The sequence below is a fragment of the Ahaetulla prasina genome, chromosome 1 (assembly GCF_028640845.1).
Source record: "Ahaetulla prasina isolate Xishuangbanna chromosome 1, ASM2864084v1, whole genome shotgun sequence".
In the NCBI taxonomy this organism is placed as follows: domain Eukaryota; kingdom Metazoa; phylum Chordata; class Lepidosauria; order Squamata; family Colubridae; genus Ahaetulla; species Ahaetulla prasina.
The window spans coordinates 149,471,096-149,483,550 of record NC_080539.1 but is presented as its reverse complement, the minus strand read 5'-3'; the positions used below and the strand labels follow the sequence as shown (position 1 = coordinate 149,483,550).

The following is a 12,455-nucleotide window of genomic DNA, read 5'->3' as shown; positions in this document are numbered from 1 at the left end:
ATCATTTTTACACAGCATACAAATAAGCTACCAGTTGACCTTGAGGATCTACTCATCTACCACAGAAACTGCAATTTTTATTATTGATGCCATCTCTCTTCCAATCTTGATGCTTGATTATGATGGCACTGGTAGCAGCATTCATCAAGCCTGAGTACAGAACCAATCAGCTGCTGATAAGACTGACACATGCTCCAAAAGAAACAGGAAAAAAAGCATTGAATAGGTAAAAGTGGAATGCTTGGCATGATGCAAACAGCAACAGTCTAAAGGGAAAAAAAGAAGGCAAAAGGGGTAGGAAATCTCTATATTTTATTCTCCTTTTTGTTTTGTCCAGTTTCCCTTAAGATGCAGTCCTGAGAGGTTTTAGATAACAAATACGGCCCCTATCCTGAAAAAAAAATTGCTTGCATCAATTAAGCAGTCACCAGCAGCAATAAAGAGCAAACCAATCACTTTTGTAGCAGACAAATCAAGCTATTAAGAGCTATTAAGAGTTAAGATGTGTGTTGAAAAAGAGAATTGACCAGAAGAAAAACTTTACCCTATCACATGCTCGTTATACAGCAAAAAGAAACAAAAAAAGTCTCATGAAAATTAGAATAGAATAGAATAGCATAGAATAGAATAGCTATCCACCCCAATGAAGTTGTTGAAGTGCTGTCCCGGTGCTTGGAAGCCGTACGGGTCTGGATGGGGAGAAACAGGCTCAAGCTTAATCCCTCCAAGACGGAGTGGCTGTGGATGCCGGCACCCCGATTCAGTCAGCTGCAGCCGCGGCTGGCTGTTGGAGGCGAGTTATTGGCCCCAAAGGATAGGGTGCGCAACTTAGGTGTCCTCCTGGACGATCGGCTGTCGTTTGAAGATCATTTGACGGCCGTCTCCAGGGGGGCCTTCCACCAGGTTCGCCTGGTCCGGCAGTTGCGCCCCTTCCTTGATCGGGATGCCTTATGCACGGTCACTCATGCGCTCGTTACCTCTCGCTTGGATTACTGTAATGCTCTCTACATGGGGCTCCCCTTGAAGTGCGCTCGGAGGCTTCAGTTAGTCCAGAATGCAGCTGCGGGTTATAGAGGAGCTACACGTAGCTCCCATGTAACACCGATCCTGCGCAGGCTGCACTGGCTGCCTGTGGCTTTCCGAGTGCACTTTAAGGTGTTGGTTATGACCTTTAAAGCGCTCCATGGCTTAGGACCTGGGTACTTACGGGACCGCCTGCTGCTACCACATGCCTCCCACCGACCCGTACGCTCCCATAGAGAGGGACTTCTCAGGGTGCCGTCCGCCAAACAATGCCGGCTGGCGGCCCCCAGGGGAAGGGCCTTCTCTGTGGGGGCGCCCACACTCTGGAATGAGCTTCCCCCAGGTTTACGTCAAATACCTGACCTTCGGACATTTCGTCGCGAACTAAAAACACATCTTTTTATCCGCGCGGGGCTGGCTTAAATTAGTTTTAAGGGGAAATTTTATTAATTTTAAATGGGGTTTTTAGTATGGAAATTTTTAATCTCAGGCTAATTTAATAAGTTTTTAAATGGTATTTTAATCTGTATATTGTGTTGTTTTATTTTTGCCTGTACACCACCCTGAGTCCTTCGGGAGAAGGGCGGTATAAAAATTAAATAAAATAAAATAAATAAATAAATAAATAAATAAATAAATAAATAAATAAATAAATAAATAAATAAATAGAATAGAATTATTTATTAGCCAAGTGTGATTGGACAAACAAGGAATTTGTCTCCAATCCATAAGCTCACAGTGTACATACAAGCAACTCTCAGAATATTCCATCCTGCTGTATTAAAATAATCAAAAGCATCAGCAGTATGGTAGGCATCTGGGCTACATTATTTGTATCTTTATTTTGTGGATTAGTTTAGCCTAATTATTTTTTAAGAAAAACAGTGATAATAATTGGAAGCTTGGTGGGAAACATTCTAGTTTAGAAGAACTGGTGGGGTGGGGGGGAAGGCCAGAAAGAGCTTTAATTATAAAAATTTCCAAGGGACACCCCTCCCTTACATTTTGCATAGAAGATTTTTATCAGTAGATATAATGGTAGGGTGCTGCTGCTCCCACTAGAGGGAAACACAATGCATTTTTCAAACATGCCTACGGTGAACAGGGGGAACAAAAAGAAATGCTGCCTTATCTGGTCTTTGATCTACGATTTTTTCCAAAATTGTGTTAGCTTCCATAGTTTTCACATTTTTGGAAACACGTATCAAAGAAAATAAGTAAAAAGGGGCAAGAATAAGAAGTGAGCAAGAAGCATTTTGAAGCAAAAAAGGATTTTTCAAGATTTTATAACAGATAAGACAAGCATGCGATAGCATAGTTCTTAAAATCAAATGTATCGATGCATCAATCATGTTCCAAGTTCACAAGAGCAATATTTTTAAAAACTGGCTGCTGTTAAACACCCCTCCTTTTAAAATTTATTTCTACATTTGCAGCAAATTGTTAAGCCTAAAGCCAAGGATGATCTCACTGAATTACGAACAGATGTCAGAGAGAACAGAGAATTAGCTGCTATTTCCTAGATCCTGCAGACAAGCACTTCTCAAAACTAAAAAAATCGCTCTTTGTAATCCCCACGCCCACCTACCCTTTAGACTTTCTTTAGGGAAAAGAAAAAACTACATTCTCCTGTTTCACTCTTTTTCCTTCTAAACATAGATTAGACATAGAATATATAGCTGACATTCGCACAGAATTTCAGCTTTGAAGCAAGAGAGCCCACCTTGCTTGTTTAAAAGTAAATAATGCACATATCCCTTGTCAATCACCTCTTGCCTAAACTACACAGGTAGGGCTGGCCGTTTAGCTGTCAAAAAGGAACAGAGGCTGGAACATCAAAGAAGCAGACTGGCATCTCTGCTTCTGCATTCTTCATTATTAGCTGCAGGTTTGGTCTCTGAGCTGATGTATAATACCTTAAACGTAGTGGATACTTTCTCAGAAATTCAGTACAATTCATTCACAATTGAGAAGACAGCACCAAACAAAGGAAAACAGAGATTCAAGGAATTCTAGCATTACTAAGGTGCAATTTTTCCAGCTTTATATTTCAATGCAATTTGCATACTATATAATCCCACAAGCTCTCTGTTTGTAAATTCTCAAATTCTGTACTTGAAAATGGTAGTGACACAAGGTCTCCTAAACACAGATTTGGCAAATTGCAAAAGATATGGGACTATCTTGATGGGAATAACTGAGGCACAACACCTGATTTTTTTTTTTTTAAAGGATTAGGCCAGGGCTACCTACTGCAACCCAAGAATAGTCAGAAAAACAAAATGTAACAGCCTGACAATGTTATGGCATGATTGCAGGCTTATACTTGATGCCTTTGTTCAATTCACTTGAAAATCAACAATTCACTTGGATGCTAGATTCTCTGGCATGTATACTGCAACACTACTAGGCGAGAGCAGAGATAAAATTTCCAATTCAATAATTCTACCTTTATTTGTGTGACCATGCTAAGAAGTTATATAATTTTATATTTCTCAGAACTGAACAGTAAAAAAATGTTCTACTGCTCATCATTTAAAACCATATTTAATGTTACCTTGGGTACAAAAGTTACGATCATAATTTCTGAAGCCATGCATTTTAAAACCATGGGGTCAATTAGCACTTTTCTTCAACCACAAAAGATCACAAATAAACCACATTGTGAGTGGAATTTTATAATTTCAAACAAGGGTAAAGATACAGGTCTTGCCATCTTGCACCTTGTCCTTACATGAAGTTTTCAAGGGAAGAATTAGCAGACAGATGATTTTAAAAGATCAGGCCACGTGTCATGAGGTGATCAAACAGAATAATAGCTTAATGAATTTAAAATCCTAGGGCTTTTTGAAATCTTGGCACAGCAATTTCTTGACAGAAAAAGAGAGCAGGAGGAAACAGGGAAATCAGATGCTATTAGAACTTTTTTCTCTCGGCAAAATCATCAACTGACTATCATAATTAACTTCCACTTTTTGTTGAAGTGATCATGAGAGTAGCCACTGAGTAGTAACTATCTACTAAAATTGAACTTGAAAAAAACAGTTTCATGACTGAAACAGTTATCTGAGCCAGGCAATCAAAAGAAAACTTGTGCTAAGCAACAGTGGCTACAAATGTAAAGCACAGGTAGTCTTCGAGTTACGAATGTAGTGGAGCCTGTCCATTCTATTTGTAACCTGAGGACTTGTGGAAGTGAATCTCGTACCTTGAACGGGATCACTCCCTCCTTTCGCCCATGCATTTGCTAAGTGAATGTGCGGTTCGTTAAGTGCCCATGAGGTATTTCAGGGTGGGAAAGGCCATGGTGGACCTAGTGATGGAACAGGCCCAAGGCCTCTCTGACCCACTGAAATACCTCATGCTCCCCACAATTGCTTTCACCCACTCAACCCCTACCTGCCGCACCAGGTCACTTGTGTGAAGATCTAGCAAGCTGTCTCTCTCTAGCCTCTCAATCGTGTGCACCTCTCTGCTGCTCTATTTTGGTGTGGCAGGCCTTGCCCGGCACTTTGCCAGCCAAAACGGAGCCCATTTAGGCCTGTGCAGGCCTCACCTGGCACTTTGCTGGCCAAAACAGAGCTCCATTTAAGCCTACACAGGCCTCGCCCGGCATTTTGCTGGCCTGTCCCTCTGAACCTCCATTTTGTCTGGCAAAGTGCAAGACCAATGTTGCAAAGCCTCTGCAGTTGTTCGTAAGGGTGAACAACTGCCGTGGTGCTGCAAGATTCGTAGTTTCGGGACTTGTTCATAAACACTAGGGAGTGCTGATTGAGTAACTTTGAACGTTCGCTAAAGGAACGCTCGTAGCCCAGGATTACTTGTAATATAAAGCTCGCATTTCCCAAACTTGCATATCTGGAATTTGGTACAGTGCATAGTGAATTCTTACTCTCCACAGCACATGCTCATTTTCACCTTAGCAGCATAAGGTATTTATCACAAAGAAATGAGTAGGTAAGAATGCACAAGTGTGTAGATCCACCACATGAAATATCCTACCTGCAGTAGATTATATACATGTATTGGATGATGTTTGCTCCCATCAGCAAGCTTTTGCACACACTTTGAAGCTTTAATATGTAGATTAAAAAAATAAGTTCCTAAGAAGCCAGGTTTATTCAGCCAAAATAAATAAAATATGAGTCCTTCGGGAGAAGGGCGGTATATAAATTAAAACATCATCATTATTATTATTATTATTATTATTATTATTATTATTATTATTATTATTATTATTATTATTATTATTATTATTATTATTATCTTAATCTTTGTTAATGAAAGGAGATATGAAAACATTAGGATTCAAGAGCAGCTAAAGTAAAATACATTTGGTGTGTTAGTAAAGTGGATAGGACAGTTGGGCAACTGAAATGCATTTAGAGTTCGCACATAAAAAGGAAAAAAATCAGTTCAGAGAGGGGGAAAAATGAAGTAAAAGATATTTAATAAGTCTACGTATACAGATGCTAAACAACAGCTACATGATCCCTGGATATTCATAAGATTCTAGGTTGAAATGTACATGCTGCTCCAAAAAGAAATATACTGTGTTTAATTCAACGAATATTTTGAATTGATCTAAATTGCAGACATGAATTAAACGAAATATATTTTATACCACTTTCAAAGCCATTATTTATTTGCATCTTGACATATTTGATTGCAAAGTGCATTTTAATTGCCTAATTCTTGTATCTATTGTGAATCAAAATGAGATAAATAAATCAAAAGATTTTACATTTATGTTTGTTATATGGAAAAATGAAAAGAAAATTAAGCAACCATCAGCATATTATCAAGGATGATGATTACTGCACAGTAGCTAAAGTATCTTTATGCTTTATGTTTGTTTTTTAAATTAAAATTAGCTGCTTAATGACACCAAATCAGATGTCTTTTGCTATTCTTTTTCCAAGGCATATTCTCAAGGATATCCTCTGCATGTCTCAGGTCATGAGAATAAAATGATCTAGAAACATAGAGAAATTGTAGTGGTCTCTTTTACATAAAGACCAGATGTATATATGCACCAATTGTCCTTTGGATTTGATTACAATTCTACTTGCTAATTTACCATTGTTCAGGAATCCATAAAACTGGATGCTGCAGAATGTTTTATCAAGGATTACTAACTAAACCTTAACTTTAAAAAATGTTAACCTTCCAAACCGCAAATGAACAAATACTCAAAGGTTGGTCCATGCCTGACACTTTCTCAATCATGTCTATCCATTATTTTTCCTAGACCACTATGCAATATAGCATCATTTGATCTACAAATGCAATGCACCTATTCATTAACTGTTCTAGTTACGTGCTCGGAGGACATCCTCACTACAGGTAGTCCTTGACTTACAACACAACAGGGACCAGAGAATTCATCATTAAGAGATGCAATCATCAAGTGAGGCACCAAATTTTATCACCTTTTTTTTTTTTTGCCATGGTCAGGAAGCGAATCATCTTAATCATTGAGACATCATGTGACTACAACATGTGATTTTCCCTACTGGCTTCTCCATTGAATTTGTTTGTCAGGAGTCGTCTGGGAAGGTTGAAAATGGTGCTCATAGGACATGGAATGCTGCAACTATTGTAAAGATGTCACAGTTGCCAAGCATCCGAATCACTATTTTTATTGCTTTTTATTAAAGTCTGCTCATATGTTGCTGATCACAGAATTGATATTTAACAATTATAAAGTATTTGTGATTATTTATGATGCACAGAACTCCTGCCCATGGATAAGTGTAATATAAGCACATTTATGGGAAAAGTGCTAATGTAATATTTAACGATATACCCAAGTTTTGGTATTTGACTGTTTATCGGGAATTGTAGCTGCATTGAGCATGTGGGATGGCTAAAACAGAAACTGAAAATGTGATTTTTTCCAGATTTCAAGGAATGACTGTCGGAAATATGTAATCTCTCTGTTTTAGAAAAGGCAATATTTTCTACTAATCAAACAGATGCAGCAGCATGTATTGCTATTGCAAAAGTGTTGTGATATTTTTCAGTAACATGTTGTAATGTTCATATTATAGTAGTGCATTCGTTATTAAACCTGTGACTATTGGTAAAAAGAAAATGATACAAGACCCAAAAGAAACAGTTAATAAGAATAAACATATAAAGAGTTTTACCTTTGCGTCCTGGATATACATGAGGATAATATTCATAATACAAATCAGGCTGGTCTAGGTTTCCAAATGGTTCAAATTCCACTTCAGCATTTTGGTACAGACTCAGTTTTACCAGGAGTGCTAGTCTTACAAACCAAATCTTGAAAATAAAAAGAAAACAAAAAGTTTACAGCTATTACTGTAATACAAAAATGTATTATCAGGGTTTTTTTTCAACTATGAAGAACAAATACTTGTGATACTAATATATCTCAAGATTATTTTTCATGTGTGCATGTGAGTTCAGCAAACTCATTTTTTCAAGAATTTTTCCTCTTGAGCTGATTTTTTTTTCTTTACTTTTGAGATCATTTGCAAATGAATTACCCTACATGGTTGGATAGTACTCTGTTCATAATCTTGACTATACAGAATTAATATGCTGACATTAACTGAAGACATATATGGATCATTCCTATCCTCAATTATTCACCTTAACTACCTGTCATAAGAGGTTCAAAATGCAGATACATTACTGCAGGGGTGTCAAACTCGCGTTGTTGTGGCGGCGTCACATGACATATCAGGACTTTTTTCCACTTTGCTAAACCGGGCATGGGCGGGGCTAGCACAAGACACATTTGGCCTGTGGGCTAGGATTTTGACAGCCCTGCATTACTGGGTCTTTCAAACATTTAGTTGACTAGCAAAACATTTTTCTATCTTTTGGTCCTTAATATTTCTAACTTGGATGTTACAATTCCTTATACAGAAATATTTGTAAGACGTTAAATTTACAGCACTCATGAAAACATTTGTTAATTGTTAATACATCTTAAAATCTAATCAAAATTCAATTGTTTTCTCACTTTTGTCATCCCATATGTTTCTATGCTAGAACAAGCAAAGGCAATATTTATTTTTACCAAGCACCAAAGTAAAGTGAACTGTTTTCGTGATAAATGTCAACCTTGGTTTTTTTTCATTCATAACGGCAAGAATTATTTATCACTCCTCTGAAAGAATCTTAAGAAAATTCAGGGAATAACTGGAGGAAAAATTGGAGATATCCAGTGTGTGTTTCATATTTCTGGGTTTAACATGCATCTAACTTTTGCCTGACCTGCAAGCAAACATACCTGAAGAGAGTCTGTTGTGTGACTGGTAGGTAGTCCACTTTTGCCATAGCCTTGACCATGGGCTGTCAGAAGTCGTCCACACAGATCAACTGCTGCTCTCCAGTTTTTGGTGCTCTGGAGTGAAAGGGAAAGAATAGGCTAAGTAACAATATAGCAGCTAAAAAACTTGAAGCTGCTTATTTTGCTTGAAGCAGCTACAACTAGCCATTAGTAATAATGACAAGGTCACTAAAGCTGGCCAATAGGAAGCAGGATGTCATTTGTCAAAGCTACTTGTATAATTAGGCAAGAAGCAAAGCCAGGCATGACTCACAATTTACAATTAGAAGATTGCTGGTGTAAAAGGGTACATAATTTATTATGAAATGCCACAGACTGTTCATTCAGAAATAGTTATCAGTTTTTAACCCTTCAAGAATGTTTTTGCCATTGCAAAACAATCCTATCTATTGCCTCTAAGTAGCATTGCTATTTTATGTTTTCCCCCCTGGAATCAAGTCATTTTCCTATTCATTTTAATCAATTAAATCATAAAGGTAATTCAGTAAGCTCTGCTTGAAAATTCAGCTGTGTGGAAACTCACAATTTAATAAATATAAATACTTGGAAGTTTTCAGCATCTATTCATTCAACCAGAAAACATTCAGCAGATGATTAGCAGAAGTAACATGAATTTTATATTGAAAACTTAAACGATCTGCATAATAAAAAGATGACGGATACTTCAAAGTCACAAATTCTGCCAGCAGAAGAAACAACTTATTTTTCCCTGATCCAAAGCTTAGAAAGAGAAGTAGTATTTTGCTTCCAGTCAAAGCTATGGCAGTAAAGAGGATTATTTGTTACAATGTTTGAACACCAAGGTAAGCGAGAATTCTTTAAAATTTTAGCTTATCATGAACAAGCAGGGATGCAAACTGCCTGACCGCTCTTGCTTGGCACTTGCCAAGAGCAGCTGAACAAACTTGGACGACAATTCGTGGCTTGTTAGCCTTATCTGCAAATAAGTAGCCTTGCCTTCTTTCAGTCCTAACAAGCCAGTGTCATACAACAAGGACAAAATGTAACTTATGACACCAGATTGTTAGAAAAATCACACTGCATTTCACAACTGAGCGTATTTACCTGACACATTACGCCATCTGTCCATGTTTTTTTGAGCTGGAGAATTATGTATGGAATTTATGTAGTGGACACTCTGGCAAACGAGTCTCAAGCGACAATGTCCTAACTCACAAAATAGCTCTGCTGAATTTGTTATACTAAGTTACAATATATTGATCTACTCAAATGCAACTCATCCACTCTTCCTACAGGACCGCTCTATAAACCACTTATCTTTTCCCTTCTTTTTGACTAGCTGCATGAACCTCTAGTAAACCATTGGGGCATAGCTGCTATCCACCACTGAATTGTAGAATAACCACAGTTAAGGTTAGGAATATAAAATGTGTCTGGACACTATTTAATCCCTAGGTGTGTTCATGTATCCACAGACAATTCCTTTGGCTCTTGCCAGACTTCCTGCCCTAATTAGCTTTTTTTTTTTCTAAATAAGAGAAATTAATGAGCTGATGAATTGCAAACATCACCTTTATTCCCAAGAATGCCTCTGGGCTCCAAATGCAACTTATAAACATTATATATGCTTTGTTCGGAAATGTCAGCCCTTGTCTAGAAAATGAACAAAGCCAAGTAGGATGTTAAGGAGCATGGCAGGCAAGGTGGTAGGGGCTAAAATCAAGTAGCATCATGATTTTATATACCCCACGGCAGCTATTTAGCTTGGAGAAAAAAACTTATACCCCTAATTAATTTTCAGATCTGCCAATATGCCATGAAGTTGAAGATCAGAGTACTTATCATGGGACAAACCAGGTCTAGCTAAAGAATTCGGGATAACTAATGTCTGAATGCTTAATCAGTGCCCAATATAAAGAGTACAGATATGGCTGTGAAAAAGTCTGGGCTCCAATCCAAAAAAGATACTTGAAGGCACAAACCCTGCACCTACGCGTAACTCTTCAAGTTACTGCATCTTTTTCTGGTATGGGTGAGAAAAATTTTCAAATTATAATAGAAGAAGAGTACAGAGGCTTACTTAGCCTTGATGTTATGTCCTGGCTTTATAAATCATTACTGAGGAAATCATGAATTATCTGAGCATGGTCGGTTTTTTAAAACTCTGTAATATTCCTTAAGGTTTGAAGGTTCCTATGAATTATTGTTCTAACAAGAATTAAAAATATAACTTATGATACCTCAAGGACACCATATTTATTTTCATACAGCTTTTATAAATCACATGATGCTAAATTCTTCATTAAAAGCACAACTAGAGATGAATAATAGAATTAAGAGAGCAAAACGTAACAGTACCCGACACTGATCACTTCAGTTATGTAGAAAAAACGCAGGATCAAGAAATATTTTCAAATGAGAGCAACATTCTTAACTAAGGATTAGCAGCTATATTCTACATTACAGGTTTCAAACACAGTGACCTCTAAGAAAATATTCTTTAGCTAAAGGGCTTCAAAAATACCAAAATCTCCAATGAGTGCAAAATGAAGAAAGAGTATGTTGGAAGGAATGCTATCAAACACAAGTTTATTAAATTGAAAAAAGTTACTAGAAACAGAACTACGTCAAAAACTGAGTTGCCAAACAGCTATTTGACAATTGGCCACTTGGCTTGCAGCCTTTTTCATTAACCAGAACACCAATATTTGGTTTTACGGTTGTGTTGTGTTGATAATGTGGTATTTTGTGGCATCTAGATAATATCATCTAGGAAATTCACCCCTCTAACAATGATCCAAACCTTGCTTTCTTCCCCTTCTCTCCTTGCTGAGCAGAGGTATCTGTTCTTTTTTTGCTTTTCTTCTTTTCTCTCTCTCCTTTACTAATCAATTCCTTCCTACCCTTCTTAGTAAGGAGAACTTGAATGGCCATGCACTGTCATTCCTGCCCCTTGGCTGGCAATCAGCCTTGAGCCATCTCTTCTGGTGATCACTTCTTTCCCGCCAGTGAGGAAGCCCAATCTCCTGGTTTTTTTTTCTTGGCCAAGACTCACTTGCCTGCTGCTTGTGCTTGGAGTTCCGGGTATCAGTTCAGAAGTAACAGGCACTATAAATAATGGGCCCCAACTGCCTTGACCAATTGACCAGGTCTCATTGCTGCAAGAAAGACTATTCACACTGGGTTAAGATATATTGTTAGTCTGATATCGCCATCCTGTTTCACTCCTGGAATTTTCAGCCCTTACAAGGAATGGTTGTAGGTTGCAGAAAATGGAGAATCTGAGACTCCTGTTCTATACCACCATATATAGACCATACCACTGTTACATTTGAGAACGTTTTACAACAAAGGACTTTTGTTATGAAAATGGCCCCAGGAAGCCTCAGAATTAGGTGTAACCACCACATAGTTCCTTTTGGAGTCTTCTTTGAACAACAGAGAGCACTATAGATAAAATCCCAGTTTTGGTGAGCTCCCTAATTGAATACACATTGCTTCAGTGAAAGGAGGAGGGGAGGAGGAGGTCTGTCTGCCTGCCTGCCTGCCTGCCTGCCTGCCTGCCTGCCTGCCTATCTATCTATCTATCTATCTATCTATCTATCTATCTATCTATCTATCTATCTATCTATCTATCTATCTATCTATCTATCGCCTGCCTATATTATTTTTATAAATAACTCAAGGTGGCAAACATATCCAACACAACTTCCTCCTCCTATTTTCCCCATAACAACCACCCTGTGAGGTGGGTTGGGCTGAGACAGTGACTGGCCCAAAGTCACCCAGCCAACCTTTAGGGCTAAGGCAGAACTAGAACTCACCGTCTCCCATTTTCTGGCCTGGTGTCTTAACCACTACACCAAATTTAAAAAGATAGTGTTGTCAAGCAAGTTGGGAAATAATGATCCAGTACCTTCCTACCTTGAATAATTTGGGAAGGCAAAAAAAAATGTGGTGGGTTAACACAGATTATACAGAATTATCCTTTGATTACAGATGAAGAAATACTATTGTCAGCCCTGGAGGCCATCTTTTTCTTTGGATCTTCAGGGCTGCCACACTTAGTGCTGTGGGAAACTGGGAGGGGGGATTGTATAGAGTGGTGGAGATATTTAGCCATAATAACACACTGAGAGTC

General features: G+C 38.0%; 1 protein-coding gene across 1 annotated transcript in view; it reads right to left on the bottom strand.

Annotated features, from left to right (window-relative positions):
* The window catches only part of TRAPPC12 (trafficking protein particle complex subunit 12), an 85,426-nt gene that overhangs the window by 53,578 nt on the left and 19,393 nt on the right, over positions 1-12,455 (bottom strand). Inside the window, exons 5-6 of the mRNA XM_058177848.1 lie at positions 8,294-8,407; positions 7,176-7,314 (exon numbers count right to left, since the gene is read on the bottom strand). Coding sequence (XP_058033831.1) covers positions 7,176-7,314; positions 8,294-8,407 — 253 coding nt within the window. The remainder of the gene's footprint in view (positions 1-7,175; positions 7,315-8,293; positions 8,408-12,455) is intronic.